At 36.5% G+C, this 27770-nt stretch overlaps 3 protein-coding genes across 6 annotated transcripts in view; 2 read left to right on the top strand and 1 right to left on the bottom strand.

Moving 5' to 3' along the window:
- Positions 1-407: 407 nt before the first annotated feature.
- Positions 408-26841, bottom strand: cdca7b (cell division cycle associated 7b). Of its 3 annotated transcripts, none has more exons than XM_079591092.1 (10): positions 12319-12453; positions 11634-11708; positions 10731-10850; positions 7913-8287; positions 7254-7316; positions 6946-7116; positions 5504-5647; positions 4410-4559; positions 4056-4192; positions 408-1012 (listed from the first exon to the last, which is right to left on the bottom strand). In XM_079591092.1, the coding sequence occupies exons 1-10, from the start codon at positions 12346-12348 to the stop codon at positions 991-993; spliced, it is 1287 nt and encodes a 428-aa protein (XP_079447218.1). In that variant the 5' UTR covers positions 12349-12453; the 3' UTR covers positions 408-990. The 3 variants fall into 3 exon arrangements, with proteins under 3 accessions (XP_079447218.1, XP_079447217.1, XP_079447216.1); XM_079591091.1 differs by lacking the exon at positions 12319-12453 and adding an exon at positions 26695-26841 and having other exon boundaries at positions 660-1012; XM_079591090.1 differs by lacking the exon at positions 12319-12453 and adding an exon at positions 12609-12939 and having other exon boundaries at positions 660-1012.
- LOC306987098 (uncharacterized protein) lies at positions 15533-21371 on the top strand. The gene is made up of 4 exons (XM_079591094.1): positions 15533-15916; positions 17768-17840; positions 19377-19586; positions 20213-21371. The coding sequence occupies exons 1-4, from the start codon at positions 15803-15805 to the stop codon at positions 20581-20583; spliced, it is 768 nt and encodes a 255-aa protein (XP_079447220.1). The 5' UTR covers positions 15533-15802; the 3' UTR covers positions 20584-21371.
- hycc1 (hyccin PI4KA lipid kinase complex subunit 1) overlaps positions 22416-27770 on the top strand; it is a 44971-nt gene continuing 39616 nt past the window's right edge. The window contains exon 1 of one of the 2 annotated variants that reach the window (XM_079591087.1): positions 22416-22573. The gene's annotated coding sequence lies outside the window, so the exon portion shown is untranslated. Of the gene's footprint in view, positions 22574-26954; positions 26974-27770 lie in introns of those variants that run through there. The other variant, XM_079591089.1, reaches the window with a different exon arrangement.

Genomic DNA, 27770 nt, shown 5'->3' with positions numbered 1-27770 from the left:
CTCAGTCTGCATGGAGACACTAACCGAGCACCTGTCTCTCTACAAAAAATGTTTGTGACATGTCTCACCAGTTTTATGTTAATATTTCATACTGTAGGGTAAACAGATAATGAGATTCATAGATTATCTGGTTGGCAATTCATGACTCTCAGCATATAGATAGGTTTGCAAAAAAATCCACCCATCTATCTATAACAGATAAAAATGTTGAATAGCCAAAGACGGGCTTTAAAAAATATATTTTTTAAATGAAAACTTTACATTTAACTTAGGATTTGCCCTTTCATTTTGACTAATGGATTCATCTGTTGTATCTGTGCTTAATATAATTTGTCATTGTCAATTTTAGGCAAATATAAAATTGAACTAAACCAAAGAGACAGGAATATGTTTTATATATATATAGAAGATTGGTGTCCTTAAAGGTTGGAGTTTTCCTCATTTTTTTAATTAAGGCATTAAGATCAATTTCCAAAAGATGATTTTTTATTCCTCTTTTTAGGCAACTTTAGCATGGCTGCGTTCACTTATTCTAGGCACTGTAGTTTGTGCCAACATTAAAATAGGTCTCATATCTTCTAACTCTATCATCATTAAACATCATAAAATTTGTTTCAAAAACTGAAATACTTAATTTCACAACATGAAAAAGACCATGTAAAATGTGAAATAAAGGGACCTTTATTAAAACTAATTTCCAAAAAGTTTTCAGAGAGAAATTGTGCAAATAAGAGAACGTTCAGTAATGTTACAAGCTTTTATGATATCCGTTTAATATGCAAGAGGACAGTGTGATTCATAAAATCAAAAATAAAATCAGAAAAAGCTCAGTATAACATCGTGAAGTATAAGATAAACTCCTGATTTGCATATCCGTGTTGAACATGGTGTCAGTGTTTCCATGCTAAACTTTAAAAGTGTCAGGAGTAAAACGTGGAGTAGATTCCAACCCGGAGCGTCTCGTTCACACGGAGGCCAGACGATCCCGCTTCACTCGATGTCCTTCTGTAGACTTCAAGCAAAAACACGGAGCAACATTAAAATCCTTCAGACTCACTGACACTGTTATCTGCCATCTACTGTTATCACTGTTATCTGTTATCTACTGTTATCACTGTTATCTGTTATCTACTGTTATCACTGTTATCTGTTATCTACTGTTATCACTGTTATCTGTTATCTACTGTTATCACTGTTATCTGTTATCTACTGTTATCACTGTTATCTGACATCTACTGTTATCACTGTTATCACTGTTATCTGTTATCTACTGTTATCTGCCATCTACTGTTATCACTGTTATCTGTTATCTACTGTTATCTGCCATCTACTGTTATCACTGTTATCTGTTATCTACTGTTATCTGACATCTACTGTTATCACTGTTATCTGTTATCTACTGTTATCTGACATCTACTGTTATCACTGTTATCTGTTATCTACTGTTATCTGACATCTACTGTTATCACTGTTATCTGTTATCTACTGTTATCACTGTTATCTGACATCTACTGTTATCACTGTTATCTGTTATCTACTGTTATCACTGTTATCTGTTATCTACTGTTATCACTGTTATCTGTTATCACTGTTATCTGTTATCTACTGTTATCTGTTATCTACTGTTATCACTGTTATCTGTTATCTACTGTTATCACTGTTATCTGACATCTACTGTTATCACTGTTATCTGTTATCTACTGTTATCTGCCATCTACTGTTATCACTGTTATCTGTTATCTACTGTTATCACTGTTATCTGCCATCTACTGTTATCACTGTTATCTAGATATGGAGCGACACAGACTAATGCTGGTGTATAGAGGAAAATAATGATCAAACCACCATGAAATCAGTTTGAAACTGCATTCACATTTGACTTCTGCAATGTGAACGGTCTCAAAGTGAAACAGGATATTCATTATATATATGTACATACATGCATAATAATATTAGCTAATGATTATTTACAAAAGTAAAATGTAAAGGTCTAAAAATGTATAAATACATTTTTATTAAAACATGTAGGATGGCACTTGATTTTTAATTATTATTATGAGGGTGGTTTGTAAGTTGACGAAAAGCCAATTAATTCAGAAAAATGTAAAATATCTAAAATGTATAATAAATATGCATTTAATAAAAAATACTACTATAAAAAAAAATATTTTATTTGTTTACCTGCATGTCATGTGACCTTTAATCAACATCAAAGAACTGTGAACATGCAAATGTGTTGTTAAATTGTTGAAATATAATCTTTAAGTCCCCCTGAAGTCAATCATTTTATCTTTGATAATCACAATGATCCAAATTATTTTAATGATCTAAAGAAATGTTTAGTTAAATATTTGAAATATTTTTTCATGCTTTAAAATAGCTTGAATGCAACTCTACACCCTTGCCTCATTTAGTATACGCGGATCATGAATATGCAAATTAGTCCACTCACTCACCCTGTAAACGCTGCACATTGGCAAGAGGAAATATTGGTTTATTTCAGCCATACATGTTTAATTTTACTCATTCCTGCAGATTTTGTGCTCAAACACCCAAAGTGCGGCACATAAAGTCGCCTCTCAGCACTAAATTCAGTTCTTTTTTGCTGCTTATTGCACTTAACAGTCAAATACACACAAAATAATGTAAAAATGGCGAGTATTCACGTAAACACAGTCAATCATGTTTTAAGTGAAAGTAAACAGTTGAGAAAGAAAACGCACGTGTAACAGTGTAATGGATCTGTGCGGCGGGTCTTAAAGTGACAGTTGCCTAATATTCCTGTTGCCAAATTATGAGATAATATTAAATATATCTTTATATCCAGGGGTGCACATAACTTTTTCAGTGAGTTACTCAGGTGAGTACCAGGAGATGGTGTTTGGTACTCACCCCATAATGTAGCGTAGCCACAGCTGTCAATCATGACGTCACATTCCCGTTTTTATAGCATAAAATAACTAACTAAAACCAAACTAATTAAAAAAAACTAATACTTAAATTTACATCAGCGTGGGGGGAAAAAACTACCTAAAATGATAGAAAACACCTTTGGAAAAGATTTATTTAAAGTATTATTTGATTGTTCAGATATATTTATTTGTATAAATTAAATATAATGAATCCTTATTAAAGATATTAAACAGCAGTGAATTTTCTCTTTTTATTTTGTTATTTGATCAATATTAAGTGTACAGAAGGCATTAGGTTTATTACGCACTGTCACTTTAAGACCGAGTGTGCAGAATGCAGATCCAATTGCACTGATGCACTGTACGTTCTGTAAAGACATAACCGACTGTGTTTACGTGAATGCTCTCCAAAACTGACATTTAGACATAATGTTGTGTGTATTTGTCCATTCAGATGCGAAAGAGAGCTCAATTCAGTCCTTGCGCGCTGTCTATGTGCAGGACTGCACGCTTCGGGTCGCGTATGTGTGTGTGTTCGCACAGAAAAGCATACCGAATAAAGCTCTCTTTCGCGTCGTCTCTCTTATTCAGATCTATCCATGTCTGCTCTTTTCTTTATCCAAGACGTTTTTTAACGATTTGAGACATGCATCAAGCGCATGCCAACTCGTGTGCGCCGGGTAGATCAGCACGTTACAATTCAAATGTGCGCATCTACCACAAACGCAAATCAGTTCTGACTGGATCTCTTCCCCAATCGTCCCTCCCTAATTTCCGTCTAGTTTTTATTCGTTGACGTGGTCGTCATTTAAAACGTGAAAAAATTAAATGAACACTGCCTATGCTGCATTTTGGCGACAGTTACCCTTAAAGTACGCAAAGGCGCGTAGTAACACAAGTGGCATTACGCATTCCTGATTTTTGTCGCGCATGCGTACCTGCGTACCAGTTTTGTGCACCCCTGTTTATATCGTTTTTCCCCCATGTTACCCATGTCAAAATTGTGGCCAGTGAAAATGCTGAGTGGCTAGTAACTTTGTAAAACCACTAGCCACAGTGGCTGGTGAGCAAAAAGGTAATGTCACGCCCTGCTTACAATATGTGTAATAAGTCTGTGGATCTGTGTGAAAAAAAAAAACGAACCTCTCCAAGTACTCCTTGACGTTGTCGTGTCCGTAGAATTTGGCTAGTCTGGTGAGAGCCCCGGTGGCGCAGCGTCCGTCACGCTTCCTGCACAGACTGCAGTTACACACTCCTCGACAGATGGGACACTCCCACGACTGCAGGAAACACAAGCTCATCATCATCATCATCATCATCAGACACGTCTAGTTTCATACTGCCGTTTGTGTTGTAATGTTTTCCAAATGGGTTAATTATTCCATAGTTTCACCTTCTGTTACCAAGAGTATTATCTCGAATTTTAAATTTTATACAGAAAGTGCGTGCATAAATCTTTTTAGTATTATTTGTAATATCTTGGTTCAAAGGACTTACAGGATCCAGCAGAGCCTTGCGGACGTCTTCTCCGTAGCGGTTTCGTAAGCAGGGGCCGCAGAACTGACCTTTGACCCCCAGGCAGTACATGCCCCTGCATTCTGTCTTGGTGTCGAGGGTCTTCTGACGGCACTGGTGACACGTGCTACCCTGAGAACGCACGAGTCACATTAAAGGATTAGTTCACTTTAAAAAAAACTTTTGATGATAATTTACTCACCCCGATGTCATCCAAGATGTCCATGTCTTTCTTTCTTCAGTCGAAAAAGAAATGAAGGTTTTTGATGAACACATTTCTCCATATAATGGACTTCACTGGCGACCAAACGGTTCAAGGTCCAAATGACAGTGTCAGTGCCGCTTCAACGGGCTTTAAACGATACCAGACGATGAATACGGGTCTTATCAATTAAAAAATAAATAAAAAGTTTAAGTTTTATAAGCACAAATGCTCGCCTTGCTCTGTTCTGTGATGCGCGTTCGTGACGTCATGTAATACGCAATTACGTTGTAAAGGTCACATTTCTGTCCTGACGAACATTTTCTTTTAGGCTTTTTAATATTCCAACACCCAGGATACGCACACGCAATGGGCATTTTAAACGATAAACTGACACAAAGACATTTGAATATGTGTGTATGGTCCTCCTTCCGCACATTTGTAAACATTGACTCTGTGAAGCGTGACCTTTACAACGTAATCGCGTATTACATGACGTCACGAACGCGCATCACAGAACAGAGCAAGGCGAGCATTTGTGCTTATAAAACTTCAACTTTTTTATTTATTTTTGAAATGACCGAGCGTTTCGCTAGATAAGACCCGTATTCGTCGTCTGGTGTCGTTTAAAGCCCGTTGAAGTGGCGCTGACACTGTCATCTGGACCTTGAACCGTTTGGTCGCCAGTGAAGTCCATTATATGGAGAAATGTTTTCATCAAAAACCTTCATTTCTTTTCGACTGAAGAAAGAAAGACATGGACATCTTGGATGACATCGGGGTGAGTAAATTATCATCAAAAGTTTTTTTTAAAGTGAACTAATCCTTCAATGCATCAGAAACAGACGTGACAAAGGAACAGGGCGACACTCACATTGTCTTTATCGAGGATTTTGTCTTTGGCGCGATCGGCCACGTTCTCCAGCTCTTCTTCGGTGATGTCGTCCGGCATACGGATGGACTCGCGAGAGCGCCGCTTCTTCTGCTTGGGCCGCACGTCTCCCAGACCGTCCTTCACCTGAAAACAATAAACAAGACTTCACAAACACTCAAGACGACTGTGGGGGACGTTCATGGGGATTCAGGGAATCACACTGCACCAAAAATACTAATATAATACAAAATGTATCTTTAATGTTTTACCTTAATAAAATAAGATACTACTGATACATAATAGATTTAATGGAAGAAATAATACATACAAATATTAGTAATAATAATTTCTTCAAAAGTGCCCCTATTATGCTTATTTCAAGGGGTCATGAACTGGCTTTTTACATTTTTTTATATTGTTGTCTGCTTATGACGTTCGCTTGGTTTTTACATTCAAAAACATCAAACTGAATAAGTAATAGAATATTTTCTAGCCTGGTTTTGAGCCTAGCTCCTGAAACGCTGGTTTTTAATGGGCGTGCCGCATTGAAGACACCCACTGCTATGATTGGATAACAGTTTTGCATATTATAATGAGTTCCATGTAATGCGTGAATCGGTGGGCGGGGCTAAACAGGCGGTGTTGAAGTAGGCGTCGATCTTCTTCTGCGGAGGCGGGGTTTGATACCCTGTGACGTCAGAGATCCCCACTTTGAAAAACCTGCCGTTCGCTGGGCCTGGTGTCAATAAAAGCTTCTATTGGACTAACAAGGAAGATGTCAGTTCTGAAACTTACAGGATATCCTTATAGTTTGATATGATGACCTCTTATATGTCAAAAGCTCAAGGAAAATTTGATTTCTCAGTCCATCACCCCTTTAAAGGTTCCTAATTTTGTTTTGGAGTCTCCTACAATAGGTTTACATGGGTTAAAACCGCTTTCATTTTCTCGTAATATACATTACACTAGTCTCTCTGAATCACGCCTTTCTATTCTGCTCTGATTGGTCAGACGGCCCAGTCTGTTGTGATTGGTCGACCAATTACAGAGCGTGTCAGAAACTGAATCTCAGCTCCGGATCTTCCTCAGCACTTGATACACAGTGATACGAACAGTAACGATGGCGTCGGTTTTTTTCCGTATCATTTCCAGCACGAGTCTCATTGTTTTTTTGAAGTGCAGCAAAGTGGATTCACAGCCCAGAAAACAGCGTCTTCTTAACATGTCGACTCGTTTCAACAGCTCAGAATCGCTTCTTTCTTTTAGGAGACAATACTTTTATTTGTCGTGCACTTTGATCGTTAAAACTGTGCAGATATTTTAAATTCACTAACAGCTCTATTACACACTGCATTCGAAAAAGCATAATGGGGCACTTTAAAAGAAAGAAATATTATGATTGTTATGGTGCTATTATTAGATGATGTGTGTCTGTTTCTTGCCTCCATCAGGCGCTTGATGTCGATTTGGCCGATCTGTCTCTTCTGAGGAGCCGGCTTGTCCTCCACCTCAATCCCAAAATGCTCCGGGGGTCTCGCCTTGCGGCCCGGGTTCCGGCGCTCGCTCTGAACCTCTGAGAAACTGCGCTTCGGGGTGGATGACTTCTTTTTCTTCTATTTAGGGCAAAGGAAATCAATCATTAACAAAAAAACACATTTTGTAATCGCACTGGCAGAGAGAAAGTCATTTTAAAGCATTCTCGAGTATATTCTGTGCGGTGTGTGTTGGTGCAGGAGATCACGGCTCTTACTGTCGGTGTCGTTTTAGAAGGAAGTTCAGGCAAAGAACTCAAGTCTGCGAAAAGTTTTGCAAGCTGCAAGAAAAGATTGTTTTTAAGTTAACTTACGATATAAAAAAAAAATAAACATTATTATAAAATGATTAAATATGTTGCTAGCAACAATATGATAATACTATTATGAATTAATTTAATTATTAATTCATTAAATTATTTATTTAAAATTATTAGATATTTTGCTACAAATATATTTGTATTTTCTTTTAAAATTAATTTTATTATTAAAAAAAAATTTTATTTCAAAATGTTTATTTTATTATTCATTCAAAACTAATATATATATATATATATATATATATATATATATATATATATATATATATATATATATACACACACATATATATACACACATATATGTGTGTAATATTACAATAAAAAATATATACATTTTAAAACAAAATTCATTTAAAAAGAAAATATGTATTAAATATTGTCACATATACATAATATTTAATATAATAATATTTTCTTTTTTAATTTATTTTGTTTTAAAATGTATATTGTATTGTAATATTAATTCAAAACATATATATATATATATATTCAAATGTTTTGAATTATTATAATATTTACAAAAAAATATTTTAAATAATATTATAAATGAATACCATTGCTTTATTTTCCTGAATGTTTTTGGCCCTTTTGCTCAGGATCTGCATCTCTTCATCTGTCAGTAGACTCTCCACATTGGTCATGTCACCAGAGGGTTTTGATTGGCTCTCAGCACGTTTACTCTCACATAAAACAAGCTCTTTTGTTCGTTCCGCTTCATGCCGCTTCCTGTTTCCCCCTGAGGGCTTCCTGCTGGTGGGCGGGGCCTCTTTGTTGCATTTTCTGGTCGTGTTCCGTTTAGGGGCGGGGCTTCTTTTGGCAGGAAACTTGAAAGCGACACACAGTCCAGAGCTGCGCCTCTTTTTAGTTGCCGGTTCCTCGCCGTCAGAATAAAAGCCGTTGTCGTCGCTGTCTTCATCAGAGCTCGGACTCTGCATGTGAAATGATTTTGTTAGGATCATATCTGAATATTAAAGGGATGGTTCAGACTCAGAGTAAAATCAACCTAGGGTCCTTTGCACCATGACCTCGAGACAAACACCCCCCAGAAGCTTTTTTCCTTATTTAGAGCTTATTTAGAGATATCAGCCGAATGGCTTAGTGCGGGCGCTAATGGATCCAAGGTTGTATCTGGTAAATTACCGCACTAATAATGCCCGGAACCACACTTCTACAGTTGTACAAATATGTTCTGTACTCATAAAACGAGGCATTGTGAAGTGTGTAAGTACATCAGGAGTTTATTTAAATAACACTTGCCTGATGATGGCGTATGCTACCGCTAACCCGGACGTCGACGTCACTTCCGTGATTTGGGAAAAGCGCGTAAAAGTCCTGTCAGAAAGCGATGCATAAGGATGTAGTGTAACGACACCCAGTTCCAGGAATACACTAATATTTTGTTGCTAGTACCAGTTTACAACAATTATTAGTTAACACTAATTTGTCAACACTTCGGAAAAAAAATACTAAAAAAATTTGGATATACCAAAAAAAAAAAAAAACAGCAACACCGGGTGATCGCGCGAGTGTTTATGGGATTTTCCCAAATCACGGAAGTGACCTCGACGTCCGGGTTAGCGGCAGCATAAGCCATCAGGCAAGTGTTATTTACATAAACTCCTGATGTACTTACACACTTTCCAATGCCTCGTTTTATGAGTACAGAACATATTTGTAGTACTGTAGAAGTGTGGTGCCATCCCGGGCATTATTAGTGCGGTAATTTACCAGATACAAACCTGGATCCATTAGCGCCTGCACTGATATCTCTAAATAAGCTCTAACTTTAATAACGTTCGACCAAGGGTCATGTTCGAGGTAGTGTTGCTTTCGTCAACGAAAATTATGACTAAATATCGTCGTCAACGAACCTTTATCACGTAACGAAAACGAGACGAGGCGTAAATGCTGGTCATGTGACGATGACTATAACTAAATGTATAATGCAATATTGTTGACGAATAAAAACGAGACTAAAAGTGGTTTACAAAATAAAAACTATGCTAAAATGTCTCCTCATTTTCATTGACCAAAACGAGACAAATGTTAGTCTCCTTGCACTGGGATTCGAGCAGCTGCAGCTTGCTTAAGGTAATGGCAAAAAAAAACTTTTAGAACAGCGGCGAAAATGTAAAAGTAGGCTATATAACCTTTAATATATCCTTTATTGAAATGGGTGCCTTGCTGTGCAAAGAGACACTTCGAAACATTTTAACCGCTGGTAATAGCTACTTTCACTTTTGCCGCAGAGACAATTATGTCCTATACGTGTCGCAGCTCAGTTAACGATACATACTGTTGAATGTTATTAATAACAAAACATGAATGAATGAGAAAGAAAATAGCAGGATGTGCTTTTTATATTGAAAATATATATTAAAAGCCCGATAAGTCGCGAAAGAGAACTGAATTCTACTGATAGGATAGGAAGCTGCGCGCGCTTCAAGCGCAACACGCACACGCATAGTAGGTCTTCGGTTGCGCGCCTAAACGGCCAAATAAACACAGAAATATATTTAAAAAAATGCTCAAAAGTCATCAGTTGGTAACTCAACCTCACAGTGAAAGCCATGCCCAATTAATTATATTTAGCAACTTATTTATTGTTTGCTGAATATTTGTTTGTTTTTAGTTGTCTATGGACCTAATTATTAGCCTACTGTTTAATTTTAATGAGAAAAAAGCACATCTTTAATAATAATATTACTCTCTTTTTTACTGTGGCTCTTTTGGAAAGTGCATTAACCCAAAAAAAAAATGGCTCTTTGGTCAAAAAAAGGTTCCCGACCCCTGATTTAGAAGATGCCGCTGCGGTGAGTTAGAGAAAGGGACATTTATGTGTCTATAGGCTATATTCTTTGTAAAATAAATAGGGCCTATGTTGTAAATTCAAATCAGAGCGTTTTCCGTGTCTAGTCTATAAGGTAACAATATAATAAGATAACATTGTTTGAAATGAGTTTGGCTAAAACAAAATTTGTTTCGTCTACATTACTACGAAGGCTAGTCTACTTATACTATATTGACTGGGTTAAATAGAACTGCATTGCATTACTAAAAAGAGACTAAAATACTATTTTCATTGACTAAAATTAGACTAAATGTCATTAGTTTTCGTCGACTAAAACTAGACTAAAATGCTCAGACTTTTCGTCGACTAAAACTAGACTAGACTAAAAAGAGTATGAATGTGACTAAAACTAATAAAAACTAAAATGACAGCTTGACACAAAGACTAGACTAAAACTAAAATTAAAACAGGCCGCCAAAAACAACTATAGTTCGAGGTCATGGTGCAAAGGACACTAGGTTGATTTTACTCCGAACCATCCCTTTAATGTTTAAAGAGAAGAAGCAAAGATTCAGGATTACCACTGGTTTTCTCCAATCACACTCTTCCCTGGAGAAACCCTGGAACTCCCCCTCGCTGTCCGTGTCCATGAAGGCCTGCGCCAGCTCATCCGAGATGTTTTTGGACCTGAAGCAAACATCCTGCGATGAGAGCGTGACAGAACACATTATTATTCCTGGATTGTGCGAAAAACAACTCAATTATTAATAGAGCTGTTTTGCTGCTACTGCCAAATCATACGAGATTAACAGCAGGAAGGAGACCTGCCATTTTCTCTAGGATATTTACATTTATAATACAAATGCAAAAATGCAAATGAATGAGAATTTGACCTAAATCAGACGAGACGTGAACACACATGATGATGTGGGATTCGCATTATCGGACATTATTATCGGATTTCAAGGCACTGTTTGTGCGAGGTAAAGTAAACCCGAGGGTTTCCTCACAACAGATGGAGGGTGTCTGGAGACCCACAGCGGTTTATTGTGTTTGTCTGCTTGTGTGAATCACAACAACTCAATTCCCCGGACCATTTGTACAATCGAATCTTGGAAAACTAAGATCATCAGGACGAGAAAAGAACCAGGGCACATATATTTGAAACGCATTGGTTTTCTTCTAGCATTATATCTTGGTCTAGACCAGTCCAGCATTTATTTTCAGGGTTTGTGGCTCTGTTGCTGTCAGATTTGAGGCACACAAATACACTGTTACTTCAGTATTTGCAGCTGATTTCATCAAGTTACAGTAATAATTGTTCAGGTATTGGGGTTTAATTTCAATGTTTGACATCAATGAACAGCAAACTCTGTGCTTTTTCATATATATACCATTAGAGAAATAAATAATGCTCTCATAAAGCAAAAATCTCCCTGCAAATTAGTTCCAGGGTCCCCATAATTTGTGTAGAAGATACTAACCTTCTTCCAGGATCCCTTGGATTGGATGCGGTCTCTGTTGTCCTCCGACAGGTCCGTGATATCCAGCCGCTTCAACTGAAACAAACATTAAATAATGAAAATTAATATTATTATTTATTATTATTTCGCATAACAATAATGTCAAAGAAGAAAAAGAAAAAGATTAATTATTGCTGCTAATTTTACAATATATTATTATTAACAATAATAATGCATCAAATAAGAATGTAATCACTTTGATCATTGTTATTCATATGATCTTTGGCCTTAATTATTATCATTATCATTTTTAATAATATGATATTTGGCCTTTATTATCATCATCATCATTCTTATTATTATTATATTAACTTAATGCAAACCAAAATTATATATATAAATGTAAAATAAAATAGGCCATAAGGAATGTAAAGTTTATTTTTTTAGTGATCAGCGCATGCAATGCATAAACATCAACAATAACATCAGTTAAATCACAGTTTTTACTACATTTGTTGATGGTCTGACTCTGTTAATATGCATTATGTTTATGCTTTAAAACGATGAGCATTGCTACTAGCTTTCTGCATGTATCGTTAGCTGTACCATCTGTGTGCAATGCAGTTACTCAACTTTTGTTATCGTCGCTGTTTGTCAATAAGATTAGAAGCACATTTTTTAAAGGAAACAATTCCTTCCCTCTTACCTTCAATGTCGCGTTGCGGGTTTTGATCATTTTAAATAAAGTGATTTTTCGTGCTTATCAGTGTGTGTATGTGTGTGTGTGATAAAAACTCTTTAATGAATGAATGGTTTAAAAAACAACACGAGCGGAGAGGAGGCCTTGAGGAAACGGGGGGGGAGACTATATGTTGTGTCCATCACTAAAGATGCCAGGAGTTCACTTTGAGATAGATTTAGTGACAGAATATGTATAATATAGTTAAAACGCAACATGTAATATAGTTTATTAAACAAATAAGTGTCCGTTATTACCGTCGTTGTGAGAGTTAACGCTACCGCATCCCCCCGCGACCGCGCCTGCGTCCTGAATGGAACAGTCCAGAATGCGGCGCTTTGCAGTTTCGCGGGAAATGCCTCATGTGGACACACACAGCGTGTGTGCCTGTGCCGTGGGCTATGAATACACATAAAGTGCATATTGCAACTATAACTGCATCTAAATAGACCTTTAAATGACTTTTGAAGATATTACTCTATTAAACATCGATCCAGAGAGCCAGAAAACTAGTCTGACAGAATATATGTATATATCATGATATCAGCGTCTCAAGTCTGACCATTTATATTTAGCTCCTCCAACCTTGATCAAACACACCATCCTAAAACTTTCTTAACTGTTTAGAAAACAGTTACTAAACGCTAATAGGATAATGAAAATTCAACATTTTTAGCTCACTGTTATGATGCCCAAATATTCTTATGCATATCTATAGATGGTCATGATGGCCAAACAATTTGGAAATCTACAGACACCCATATACCAAATCATTATGTTCTTAAAGTCATAAAAATCAAAATTGACAATATTTATCATAGCTATTGTGGTATTCATTATAAACATATTTATCCATGCACATCTTTTTCTTATTTTTAAATAATGTGTCCTCATAAACTTTAATCAAAATAACTTCTCTGATGATGTTCACTGGCGTTGGTGACTTTTTTTGTTTTTGGCTCACTAGTTTGAGCCAAAAATGAGATAGCATCAAACCCTATCGGATCCCTATAGGATCAAACCCCCTAAACCTAGGGGTTTTCAATCTTTTAGATGCCATGGACCTCAAAATATGATCATCCTTGTGCACGGCAAAATGTTATATTTATGTATATATTTTTGGTTCCTATCAGTGTGTAATGCAAGTTAGCTACGTAATCAGATTACTTTTTTCAAGTAACTAAAGTAATGCATTCCTTTTAAATGTACTTTTTCAAATAAGTCATGCAAGTTACTTTGTTTTATAAGTGCAGAGGCGTTGTGTGCGCTGCATGTATTTACTCGTCTCACTTCAATATTCCTCAAAATTAATAAAACAGTGAAATGCTAAATCAGAATATTCACAAACCTGCAATAGTTAAAATACATAATTGCAATAAATAAAATAAATAAATACCTACTTTATGTTTTTAATCTCACTTTATTGACCAATGTATTTGCTGCTGACAGTTAATGATCCAATTAAGTAAAATAACTTTAGTTAAACATCACATTTGTGTTTCTTTTTTTATTATTATGTGTGTTGAGTGTTTTCTTCTCATGCTATTCTTCTGTGGTCCAGAATGGCAGCAGAGCGGAAAGGTTTGCTTGAGTAGCGCCCTCTGCTGTACAGGTGTGGACTTGCATTTCCTTCAGCCTGAGGCTTATTCATTCTTTGATGAATAAAGAGCCTTTATATTTGCCAAAAATATAACTTTTGTGCTTGTGTGTATGTCACTTTTAAAAGTAAATGTGCTTTTAAATATTATAATGCTGTAATAGTTTTTCTCAATTGTTAACACACAAATACTGGTATTAACTTTCCCCAACACTGGTTTCTATTACATAACATTATTACGCATTATACTCACTATAATGCTGTAGCCTATAGTTGCATTTTTTATTTTTTTATTTAAATCTCTTTTTGTTATAGTTTTAAATCTATTTTTTATTTAGTTTTTATTTGTATAGCCTATATTTTGATCATACTTTTGCTTTGTATTTGCATAGTCTCTTTTATCGTGTGTGCAGGAAGCCCGTTTTCATGTTGTAAATGAATGAAATGATTAATAAAGTCGTTGGAAGCTAAGCCTCGTGTAATCCTGCGCGGTATTGTTGTATTTGACGTGTGATTGCTGTGGTTGGATGCGCGTGCCTCTTCGCCCACAGATAATGCACGTCTCATTCTCCCCCCCTCATGTTTTCTGCTCAATTAGTATCTAGTGAAGCGCTTTGTCAGCACAAACACCTGCATCCGGAGACGTCCCCCATCAATACTGCTTTATTCCGCAAACCTTCACTTATGCGCTCAGCAAACGCGCGCACGGATGACAGCGAAATGATACGGTACCGGCGCAATGTGCGCGGGAAATCACAGTGCGCGCGGCCCACCCGCGCAGCGCGCCATTTCACAGCAGGTAGCGGCACATAAAGAAGCAAATTACCAACAGCTGCTTAAGCTTTGTTTAGCTGCTTTCTTTTGTGTTTTCAAGTACTTGGCACACAAGTCAAAGACAAACCAGTGACTGTGTCACACACACAGCTTCTTGCATGTGCGCGCGCTCTTTAGGACTAGAGAGACAACAACAAATGAGCTTCTAGTGAGCTACCTAGTAACTACCAGACCGCTTTTTTTGGGGGGGACTGTGTCTCTAGTTGCATTTTGGGGGCAATAAGCTAACCAAGCAAGCAAGGTTGCGCTGTGTATTATCATAGTGTGTCTTCTTGATTGTTCTCCAATCACTAGCGCACACTTAAAGACTTTGTATTTCAGGGCCATGAAACCGTTTTTGTTTTTTTGTTTAAAGGGGGAAAAAGCACATAATTATAATTCAATGCAGACACCTAAGAAAGTAAACAACAAGATGAATTAAAGATAAAAATCCATAAAGTATGATATACAATAAAAAAGAAAGAAAGCAGAGCCTATTATAAGTAAGTCGATGGCGACCCCTAGAGGCTGTTGTGGAGAACTGCCATTTCACAGTATTAAAGAAATATTATAATGCTCTCATGGGGAAAATATTATCATTAGCCTACTGTATTATTTTCTTAATATAATTCCGTTGTTTTTACATTGCATTTTTATGATTTAAAGCACTTTTTATTTGTCTGTACAAACTTAAATTACTTTAAATGAAAACTTGTAGCACGACGTGTGTCATGTTATAAGAATCTCTCTGTGGTTAAACGAGTTTGGAAAGATTGTATATTTTGCTATGACTGATGTGTGTGTGTGTGTGTGTGTGTGTGTGTGTGTGTGTGTGTGTGTGTGTGTGTGTGTGTGTGTGTGTGTGTGTGTGTGTGTGTGTGTGTGTGTGTGTGTGTGTGTGTGTGTGTGTGTGTGTGTGTGTGTGTGTGCTAAATAAAACCAGACTGACGAGGAGAAAGAAAACGAGAAACATTTACACGCATTTCAATAGGCTTTTTCCCGCAGGTGAGTTAACGCACCTGTCCGGCGTGTGTGGATCACATGACTGGGACGTCACGGCGAACGCACAACTTTCATTTTAAGCGTTTTTATGGGAATGAAAACTCCTGCGCACTGAACATGGGATGTTGCTGTTCCTCTCCCGCTGGAGACGAGGTAAGATTTTATGGATAGGCCTGTTTTTATTTCGCAGGTGGATTAAACATATTTATTTGGTTATGAACTATTAAACTCGGGGCAAGAGAGTCATAAATACAAGACACACTACTTATATAATACAACTATATGAACTATTTCAGTATCAGTCTAGTAGATTTGTCTTTTTCAAACTGTTTTCACGCCCCAGTAGTTCAGGACACAAGCCTTTCAACAATTCACTGTAAAAGTAGGTCATCTGGAGCTTGTCGAAAGAGGAAAGTAAATATTAAGCAAGAATATGATTACAGTAAACGAAAAGTATGGAATAATGTCTGAAGGAACGGGTCCCTTACGATAAATAAGTTTACTCAAGTGTGCTATTAGTAAAGGCCTACTTCTTTTAAACTAAAAATAAGAAAGTATAGGCTACTTTCAGTCTATACTTTTTAAGAAATATGATCCTTTCCCATAAATACGTATACTTCTCCGAAATATAGGCTAAGATTGCACTTAAGTAGGCTATAGCTATTGGCTAGCTACTGACAGAAATGTATTGTATTGGCCTATCTGCACTCTATCTTTTGATCGAGATATAGATAAAAACTTAAAAGTACTATTAATAGCCTACTATAGGCTACTTGGCTTGTAGTTGTGTTTACTCGTTGGATTGAGTAGCCTATTAGGCTAAATACTTTATTGAGTTATAAAGAAAACAGATAGGCCTATGTCACTACTTCTGAGTAGTTGATTTTTTGTGTATGCTATTCCACGTATGAATACTTCAAATCTACTTTACTCTTTCCCCGCCACTGACTGAATTCACTATCAGTGTTCACTGTTATACGGTAGGGGGCGCTGTCACGTCTCTTTTGAAAGTTGTTGATTAAAAAAATTAAGCATAAGCTAGAATAAAAATGTTTAAAATGGAAAGAATAAAGCCAGGCCTATGTATTCAAGTAGACTATAAAAAAATTAAAACCCAAATAGGAACATGCTAGTATATTGTAAATTTGTAAATTTAAGAAATTGTATAAGGAAAAAATACAGGAATGTTACAAGAAAAATGATGACAAACATGCTTAAAATGATGATATTAAGTGTAAAGAGAGGCATTACTGAACATGTTTGGTGTTTGGGTGAGGATTGGGGTTGATTAATTCATAAAGCAGCTGTTTTGTTTTTGTTTTTAGTTTCTTTTGATGTGCACAAATAAGCGACAGGTATTATAAGATTTTCTTCATCCTGTTCCTTTTTGTTTGTTCGTTCATGCACGTCATGCACGTAATGAATATTTCAAGTGCAAAACGAATATAGTATACCGATAGTTTACTAGTCAAACACTTGTCTTGTAGCACATTAGTTATTTAAAAGCACACAATATACTCTCAGTAAACTACTAGTTTGGTCGTTTTATAGGCTAGGCCGACTGCAAGTCTACTTGTAAGTTTTGATTAAGCGAACATAATATCATACTTATAGTTTACTATTTATATAAGTTTACTTGTAGTACAGCTGCAGTACAAATGAGAAACGTATTGTGAATTAGTTGTGTACTCGAAGTGAGCCAATGCTCTAAAAAGTGAGCCAATTTAGTCCCAAGTATTGAAACAGTACATTTACAAGTATACTTCTAGTACATTGATATTAGTAGGCCTATACTTACTAAGTTAAGTATACTTAAAAATATAGCTATTGAACTTTACTTAAGTATACTTATTTTTTGTAAGGGGTATTTACTTCAGTTTATAATGTGTCCATTGTCTAATATATTCCATGAAACTGAGGTTTCTTAATTTAAAAGTCTTGATGCCATCAGAGAAGTCTTTCTTTAAGTTTTTTGTTTTAATGTATTTTTTCCATATCTTACAGAGAGAACCTTTGCTCCAGTCAAACAGTAAAACACAAACAGAATCTGCAAGACAATCCCGTCCAGCAGCGAATGGTCAGTTTTATCTATCTATCTATCTATCTATCTATCTATCTATCTATCTATCTATCTATCTATCTATCTATCTATCTATCTATCCATCCATCCATCCATCCATCCATCCATCCATCCATCCATCCATCCATCCATCCATCCATCCATCCATCCATCCATCCATCCATCCATGCATCCATCCATCCATCCATCCATCCATCCATCCATCCATCCATGCATCCATCCATCCATCCATCCATCCATCCATCCATCCATCCATCCATCCATCCATCCATGCATCCATCCATCCATCCATCCATCCATGCATCCATCCATACATCCATCCATGCATCCATCCATCCATCCATCCATCCATCCATCCATCCATCCATCCATGCATCCATCCATCCATGCATCCATCCATCCATCCATCCATCCATCCATGCATCCATACATCCATCCATCCATACATCCATCCATACATCCATGCATCCATACATCCATCCATCCATCCATCCATCCATGCATCCATGCATCCATCCATCCATCCATCCATGCATCCATCCATGCATCCATCCATCCATGCATCCATCCATCCATGCATCCATCCATCCATCCATCCATCCATCCATGCATCCATGCATCCATGCATCCATGCATCCATCCATCCATGCATCCATCCATCCATCCATCCATCCATCCATCCATCCATCCATGCATCCATCCATCCATCCATGCATCCATCCATCCATCCATCCATCCATGCATCCATCCATCCATCCATCCATCCATCCATGCATCCATCCATCCATGCATCCATCCATGCATTCATCCATCCATCCATCCATCCATCCATGCATCCATCCATCCATCCATCCATCCATCCATACATACATCCATCCATGCATCCATCCATCCATGCATCCATCCATCCATCCATGCATCCATCCATCCATCCATCCATCCATCCATCCATCCATCCATCCATGCATCCATGCATCCATGCATCCATGCATCCATCCATCCATGCATCCATCCATCCATCCATCCATCCATCCATCCATCCATGCATCCATCCATCCATGCATCCATGCATCCATCCATCCATCCATCCATGCATCCATCCATCCATCCATCCATCCATCCATGCATCCATCCATCCATGCATCCATCCATGCATTCATCCATCCATCCATCCATCCATCCATGCATCCATCCATCCATCCATCCATCCATCCATCCATCCATACATACATCCATCCATGCATCCATCCATCCATGCATCCATCCATCCATCCATGCATCCATCCATCCATCCATCCATCCATGCATCCATCCATCCATCCATCCATCCATCCATCCATGCATCCATCCATCCATGCATCCATCCATGCATTCATCCATCCATCCATGCATCCATCCATCCATCCATCCATACATACATCCATCCATGCATCCATCCATCCATCCATCCATCCATCCATCCATCCATCCATCCATCCATCCATCCATATATCTATCTATCTGTCTGTCTATAATCTATCTATCTTATATCAGATTCAGATGAGAAGACCGGCAGGTTTACTGCCCGACATGTTGGCGTGAATGACCTCGATGAGCGTTTCAATGACGTTGCCGAAACGTTCAACAAACAGCAGGAACACTACGAAACGATGAAGAACATGCTTCAGACGGTTGCAAACCGCTACAAATGCCCGACTAATGACAGTCTGACTCAATGTCTGAAGAAAGTCAAGGAGGAGCATGGTGAGACACACACACACACACACACACACACCAGAACTCATGCATTTTACAAACCACTTTATTCATAATGGACCATTACAAATAGATTCTCTCTATGATACATAAAAAGATAAAAGTAGCGCATAAGGTTTATGTTGCATTTTATTCATCATTCCGGATCCTGTTTTTGGATGCATGCTATTTCACTGGTAATTTGTGTGTACTAGGTTACAGTAATACCATGAAGTACCCGGAGTACCATATAAACAGTACTTTTTGTTTAATCAGTTTTACCTAATTCATGTATTGTATTAACTATATAATTTATAAATGTCTTGTTTTTATTGTATTCTTGTTTTTGTTGTTTTTTTGTGAGATTTTTAGTACAATTATGCATTGAATTATGTAGTTAGTAATTCAGAATACTCCTTTTATATAAAGTAAATATGATTTTGGTGTCTTGTTAAAGGGTAGATAACTCAGCGGTTCGGAAATTATTTCATCATTCCTATAGGAATATAGTATATACATAATATACATATATATACCGGACACTGACTCTTAATTTCCAAGTGACATCCTTCACTGTAATTTCTTTTATTTACGCGTATACCCTCTTAATATGCGTCTCACTTCCCCTCCACTAGAGAACTGCCACATCAGTCTGGAGGTTAAAGGATATGACTTCACTCTGATGGTGCGGTCAGAGGCCGAGATCCCCACCGACCTGAAGATGACGAAAGACAACATCACAGAGCTGAGCAAAGCCACCAAAGCCATCATATCTGTGGCCACCAAACTGCAGGAAATGATCGATTGGCTCCTGAAGAAGGAGGACTCCATGAACACACAAGTGGAAGCCACAGATAACAATCACCAAGACAAGAAAAGGCTGCTAGACAACCTAAAGGAAAACCTCAGAGAGGCACGAAGAGCAAAAGAAACCAGTCCAAAGTACAGGAAGGAGGCTGGGAATCTTCTCAATGAGGCCGCTGTGCTGTCCGGGATCACACCGTGAAATATAAAATACATAAAACATGTATTTTTGTGAGTGAATGCAGCACAATCGTGAACATAAATGCACAACTTTAAAGGAGATTTTCTCATTGTTTAGATTTTTTTGCACCCTCAGATTCCAAATTTTCAATATTTGTATCTCTGCCAAATATTGTCATATCCCAAGAGACCACATCATCTGCAAGCTGAATAAATAAGCTTTCCATTGATGTATAAATCTCAATTTAAAAAATTGACCCATGTGGTTTTGTGGTCCAGGGTCACATATGAAGAAATGGACACAATATTATACTACATAAAACCTGACCAGTATAAAATAATAAAGTAATAGTAAGTAATAAAGTAATTAATAAAGAGCATTAGTGCAAGTTGAACTATATGCTGATGAGGGACTATAATATCTGTTTGCTGTTGTTTAAAAAATATTAAAGATCTAAAAATATAAATAGACATAATAGGGAAAAAAATGTCATTTCAGAAAATGACCAAATAGTTTTACTTTTAAGGAACACAAATACAGAAGAAAACCCATTTGTTATTTTACATCCTCTTCAGCTTTTGTGTATTTCCTGATGGCTATTTTCCACTAATGAGCCAGTTTAGTTTCTAAAAGCACTGTCAGTCCTCAGGGGCTGTTTCTGCTGTAAATGTGAATCTGAGTGTATATGAATATTGATCTACAGAGTAGGGGGGAAACAATCTTGAACACTTTGTAACATTTTCATCCATATTTTAATTTTTTACGTTTTATTTTGTAATGGCCTGTTGAATAAACACCCATTAACCCTTTGTATAGTTAGTGTCTGAATGGTTTTTGTTGCAGCATAGAATATAAATAGAAGTTATGATATATTTATGCTTATTTTAAACAGTTTTAAATTGGACTATTGTTATTTATTATCATTGATAGTTCATATTTTGATTAGAATTAAATATATTTCTGCTTTCTCTTTCATTTTAAAGTTTTAGTAATTTAGTAATCAATTTTATTAGTTTAAAAAAATATAGTTTTCATATAATTTTTATACATGTTTATTTATTTTAGTTTAAGTTAATCTAAATGAAAATGAGTAATGTTGCCTTGGCAAACTTTATTCTCCACACAGGGCTAGTTTTAGTTAACAATAACAACCCTGAATGGTATTACAAATTCAGTTTACCATGGTACATGAACACGGATGAATTCAGGTGGATTGGGACACAATTACCCAGTCATCTCAATGCAAAAAACCCCAATCAACCTTCACCCTATATATCACACACAAGTACCTTAGTCTTAATATCTGATACCATTCCCTGCACAATAGACCACCACAATGTTTTCAGGGCAGAAATTATACTTATCCTTGATAATCCTGTAACAATTGTACAGATATTGGCTATTATGGTATGTAGGACATCGTGGAAAGTGAATTAAACATCACTAACAAAACAAAAAACCCACTATTTTACATCGTGAAAGTAACATGGGACTCAGTACCGTAGGCTAGTATTATAGTATGATACACCATGGTACCATGGTATCACCTTAGTATTGTTGTTTGTATGACTGCAGTGGTATTTTCCCTTGTGATTCGACTTATTTGTATGCGTTTTGCTGTTTTAAAATTAATTTATGTACTTATATAATCTAATTTAGGACACAAAACATGTCTATTCCATCATTAATTACGCATGGCACATTACTGAATACATTTAACAGTAGTTACAATAGATACACAGTCTACCTCGCTAGTGGAAACCGTATAGCCCCGCCTCCGGGATCATTTGATTGGCTGCTATTTGTGGACGCGAGGCTGGGTTTTATATGCTCTTCCGCCATTGGCCCAAGCCGCTGTCAATCAGAAATCCTAACTCGCTCCATGTTAGACTGAAGTGTGTGAAAGTACTGGCGAAGGACTCGCGTGTGTTCAGATATTTCAGCGCGTTAATGGACTAACTGAGACATAAACGAGGCGAGCGGGAGAGAGGCTGTGCATATAGCATGATAAGTGAGTATATGTTTAAAAACAGCCTTCGTATAAGCTTTGAATATGTCTCGTGTACATGCACCGATGGCGTGGCGTTTCATCTCATGTGTCTGACTAAACAAACTGAGCTTATAAGCAGCTCTGATGATTAAACTCACGTATGTGTCTTTGCAAACTTCATATGAGCAAGCACAGATGTGGACATGATAGATGAGAAGGGTTGATGAAGGACAGACATTGCTTTTGCAGTTTTAAGCAGTTGGTATGCAACACAGTTATGCACGAGCTGTCATTGCTGAATTGTGTGTATGCGCGAGCGTGGAGGTATGCACATATGTGTGTGTTTCTGAGTGTATTTATGTGTTTGCGTGTTTAAATGCTTGTTTGTGTGTATTCATGCATCATGATGCATGTATGTTTATGTGTGTGAGTTAGTGCTTGTGTAGGCTACATTTACATGTGCATAGGTTTGAGTGTCAATGTATGCATTTGAGTCTTTGTTACGTGTGTGTGTGTGTGTGTGTGTATACATGCTCACCTCCATGGTTTTCTGTTTCATGTTTGAGTGTGTATGCATGCATGTAGGTGAGTGTTTGAGTGCTTATTTGTATTTACTGTGTGTGTGTGTGTGCATGGATGGATGTGAGCCTTATGCCTGTGCATGCAGTCGTGTCTTAGTTGTGTAATGTGAGTTGCACACTCAGCCGGTTTGCTTTCCTTCCGTCACTGCAGGACAGATGATCAACCTGTTTTTAAAGGAACGAGATTATAAACGGAAATGACCTCTAGTCTATCATATGAGAGAAGCCACTGGTGCAGAGATAAGAGTCCTGTGTGTGTGTGTGTGTGTATAAAACCACAGTCGTGTCCTCTCATTATCTGACAGCAGATTAGATGCATGCAGATGTGGCTGGTGTTCTTCTGCCAAGTAAAGAACACAGCTGTACACTACAGATGAGTCCTGCGGTTATTATGCCATGTTTTGTGATCATATGAGTAGATGCGAGCAGTGAACATCACTTCTAGTTTGTCAGTAGTCTCAGATTGCTCGGCCACAGTCTGTTCACTGATGCGTATTGTGGCCAGAAATGACAAGAGCTGCTGGTGAAACCACTGTCGAGTCGCTGGATTTACTGGGTTTGTGGCGTTAAAGATGCTTAGAGATTGAGTTTGAGGCTCTTGGTAGCAAGTAAACTAGATATCTACAGTCTCTTGACAAAATGAATATCGATTAAAAAGCAAGAAATCTATATGATGAACTGCATATCGATTTTTAAATCACAAGATTGATCTTTTAGTCTGTGCTGGTTTCAGTTGATGTGTGAACAATTGTGCGAACAATTTAGTAATCGCAATATGCTTTGTTGATTTTTATATGAAACAAAGTCTCAGTTTGCCTTACAAATGTACAACTGAAATGTATCACGTCACATGTAGTCACTTCAGTGTTTCAACTGCGGAAAGATGTCAATAATACAGCTTGAATATTTCACGTAACGTTACATTTACCTCAGAAAGCCATTCAGTGACCATAAAATTGACCGTAAAATAACTTAAGAGGAGCATTTTAATAAATAAAAAATGCTAGCCTATTTCAAATATTTTTACTTAACCTGTTAGTGTTGTCTTGTTTAATGTATGTTTAAATAAAATCCTTCCTTAAAACAAGTTTTTATGTTTATATTTTTATATTTCATAGTATAGTTTCATAATATAGTTTACATTTCAACAACGAACTGTAGTAGAAACATAATTCTATCACTAAATATTGATATACAAATGTGCAACTTTAATGTTAAAAAAGTAATTGAATAGTTTGTTTAATCTTTGATATTACAGTAATGTACTAACTGTATAGTTTACAGCATTAGTTAAGAGATTGGTTTTCATAAAAAATATATAGACTTTTACCTGATAGTACATCTAAACTGGGCAATATGGACAAAAAAAAAAAATCTGTATTTTATTTATTTATTGGCTGAATGGCGATAATGACAATAAATCATGGTATTTTCTACTTTTTTTTCAAAAAAAATTTCTATTTGGGACCTTTTCAGATATTTCAGCATCGAGATATTGATATTTTTGACAACACATTCTCCACAACAAACACTTTCACTGCCTCTCTATTCCCCAGGATACAAGAACCTTCAATATTTTCTCCATGCCAGTTTATTTTTGTGCTATTATTAACCGGATAAACCTGCTCAAAATGGTTCTCAGATTAAACAAACTGATGAACAAGTTCTCTTCCTGTATTCCTGGGCAGAATAAGCTGTAAATGTGTCAGGCAGGAGTACAGCACTGCGTCACTAACGCCGAGTGATACTGATCACCGGTTCCTCTTTCACTGCCATCATCCCGGCCTGTGGTTTGGATTGTCCTCGCTGAGCGCTGACCACTGACCACTGATGTCTGGCCTTTAAATGGCTCTTTATTAAGACACACGGATGCTTATTAATGTGTGAACGAGGTCTGGGAAGCTTCATTACTGTCAGTGTCCTAGTGGATGTCCACTCTCTGGTCTACATGCATGACCCACGGGCAGTTCATTAATCTGTGATTCAAATCAATACCATACAGGAAGTGCAAATATGTAAATGTCAGTGTTGGTAATGTGTTAGAGTGTGTGTGTGTGTGTGTAATTGGCTGCGACAGCGTCTCCAGGATCCTCGAGGTCGAGCGCTTTAGAGCACAAACCCAGAGCTGTCATTAAGAAGAAGAGCTTTATAACTCTGCAGATGTGACAGCTCGCTCGCTCACGGCTCTTTGTGCTCTGCTGCCTCAATAAAATTGAGTTTATCTTTTTTCGTCAAGTGCCCCTAATATCTTAATCTCTCATGAGTTTTAGCTATTAACTTTTCAGCCAAGTGGCCTAGAAATAATGATTTTTTCTCCTTCTAGTTAAATGCAGTTTCCACCGTACATGAGCTTTCATCTGATCAGGCTCAAGTTTGATGAACAGTCACTGTTTGTGTTTAATATCAGTTTAAAGGTGAGGATGCTAAATAAATAGGAAGTGAGTTTGTATCTTTGCAAAAGTTTTGCATGTTTGAATTTGTCATTGCTTATCTGACTCAGGCAATGGAATAATACTATTATTTAATCTTTTATTACACCTTTGTAGAGCTGTAAAAGCAATTAATTGCATCTAACATAAAAGTTTGTGTGTGTGTATATATTTCTCTCTCTGTGTGTGTGTATACCGTATATAAATACACATTGTTATACAGGTGACACTCGAAAAATTATAATATGGTGCAAAAGTTCATTTATTTCAGTAATTCAACTTAAAAGGTGAAATTAATATATTATATAGACTCATTACATGCAAAGTGAGATATTTCAAGCCTTTATTTGTTATAATTTTGATGATCATGGCTTACGGCTTATGCAAACCTTTTCACAATATTCTCATTTTGAATTTGGGGTTTTCATAAGCTGTAAACCATAATCGTCAAAATTATAACAAATAAAGGCTTGAAATATCTCACTTTGCATGTAATGAGTCTATATAATGGCTCTAAACGATTAATTGCGATTAATCGAATCCAAAATAAAAGTTTGTTTACATAATATATGTGTGTGTACTGTGTAGAATTATTTTGTATATATAAATGCACACATACATGTATATATTTGAGAAATATTTGCATTTATATACTGCATATATATTTTTATATGATTTATATTATATAAATAACACATTTTTCTTAAATATATACATGTGTGTGTATTTATATATACAAAATAATTATAGACAATACACACACATATATTATGTAAACACAAACTTTTATTTTGGATTCGATTAATCGCGATTAATCGTTTACAGCCCTATTAGTTTCACCTTTTAAGTTGAATTAATGAAATAAATGAACTTTTGTACGATTTTCACATTTTTTGAGTTTCACCTGTAAATATGTGTGTATTTCTTTATATATAATAGACTTCGCAGTACCGAGACTGGCGGTGTGAACGGGGTTTAAGAGTTTGGTTTGAACTGAAAGCACTCGCACTGGGAAATGAAGGCCTGTGTGCTGGTGTTTCCCAGTTTCAGAGGATCTTGTGTGAATAATTAGTTTCTGCTTTTAAATGCATAGAAACTGGAAGCGGAACATTGTTTGTGTTTGCAGGATTACTCGAGTCATGATGTTTTCCATATGTTCAGTCACATGCATTAGGTGTGGTGCGTCCGCTCGTGATTGTCGTCCTCGTCTCATAATGCTTCTGACAGGACACGTTTGTTCTGGTATTACTCAGATGGCTGTGTCGTGTGTGTGAGTTGCATAATCTTCTAAATGGCTTCTGGAGTCCAGCAGCATTAGTGTTTCATAAATGGTGTGATTATATTCTTCTGTGCTAAAGGTGGATATTGTGCGTCTGTCAGGCTGAATATATCGCACAGGAACGTCTCGAGGGTGAGTGAAATGAGGAATTTGTTCAGCTAATTTGTGACCGCAAATTGTAGTTTTATTTGAATAACTGTTGGTGGTTTGAGGACAAATGCCACAGAAAATCTTTTGTGAATGTGTCTGTGTCTACTATTGACGTTGGAGTTCAGATGTGAAAAGACATTTCTTGGTTGGATGTTAGATATTTTTTCCTTCATATAAATGTTTTCTTTCTTTCTTTTTCCCCCATGGAACACAAACTATTTTTTTTTCTAGTAATAATTTTCTCAAAATTAACCCGGTAAGTCTGCAAACTTAACCAAAACAGAGAAAATAGTCTGCATTGACGTGTACCTGAACTTTTAAAGAGTACTAAACCCGCTTTTTAGTAATATAGTGTCTCAGATTACATTCACACTAGTGTTAGGAAGCCATAGATTAGAAAATAATAATAATTTTACATTATTATTATTAGTAGTATGCTTTATGTTATGATAGTAATAGCCTATATATATATATATATTAATCGCATCCAAAATAAAAGTTTGTGTTTGCATAATATATGTGTGTGTATTGTGTATAATTATTTTGTATATATAAATACACACACGCTTGTATATATTTAAGAAATATTTGCATGTATATATATACTGTATATAGATTTATATATAATTTATATTATATATACATATTTTATATTTAAATAAATAACACATTTTTCTTAAATATATGCATGCACGTGTGTGTATTTATATATACTAAATCATTATACACAATACACACACATATATTATGTAAACACAAACTTTTATTTTGGATGCGAT

This window comes from Phoxinus phoxinus (genome assembly GCF_949152265.1).
Source record: "Phoxinus phoxinus genome assembly, chromosome: 19".
NCBI classification, from domain to species: Eukaryota; Metazoa; Chordata; class Actinopteri; order Cypriniformes; family Leuciscidae; genus Phoxinus; species Phoxinus phoxinus.
The sequence above is the reverse complement of the archived record's forward strand: the minus strand, read 5'-3'. Positions and strand labels throughout refer to the sequence as shown.

Excerpts from the sequence above, each read along its gene's own strand:
- cdca7b (XM_079591090.1), bottom strand. The coding sequence starts at position 12,773 with ATGCACTTTATGTGTATTCATAGCCCACGGCACAGGCACACACGCTGT. Across the intron at positions 5,648-6,945 it reads ACATCAAGCGCCTGATGGAG|GTGAAGGACGGTCTGGGAGA; the intron begins GCAAGAAACAGA and ends TATTGTTTTCAG. Across the intron at positions 1,013-4,055 it reads GTCAAGGAGTACTTGGAGAG|TCTACAGAAGGACATCGAGT; the intron begins GTTCGTTTTTTT and ends TTTTGCTTGAAG.
- LOC306987098 (XM_079591094.1), top strand. The coding sequence starts at position 15,803 with ATGACTGGGACGTCACGGCGAACGCACAACTTTCATTTTAAGCGTTTT. Across the intron at positions 15,917-17,767 it reads CCTCTCCCGCTGGAGACGAG|AGAGAACCTTTGCTCCAGTC; the intron begins GTAAGATTTTAT and ends CATATCTTACAG. Across the intron at positions 19,587-20,212 it reads GAAAGTCAAGGAGGAGCATG|AGAACTGCCACATCAGTCTG; the intron begins GTGAGACACACA and ends CCCCTCCACTAG.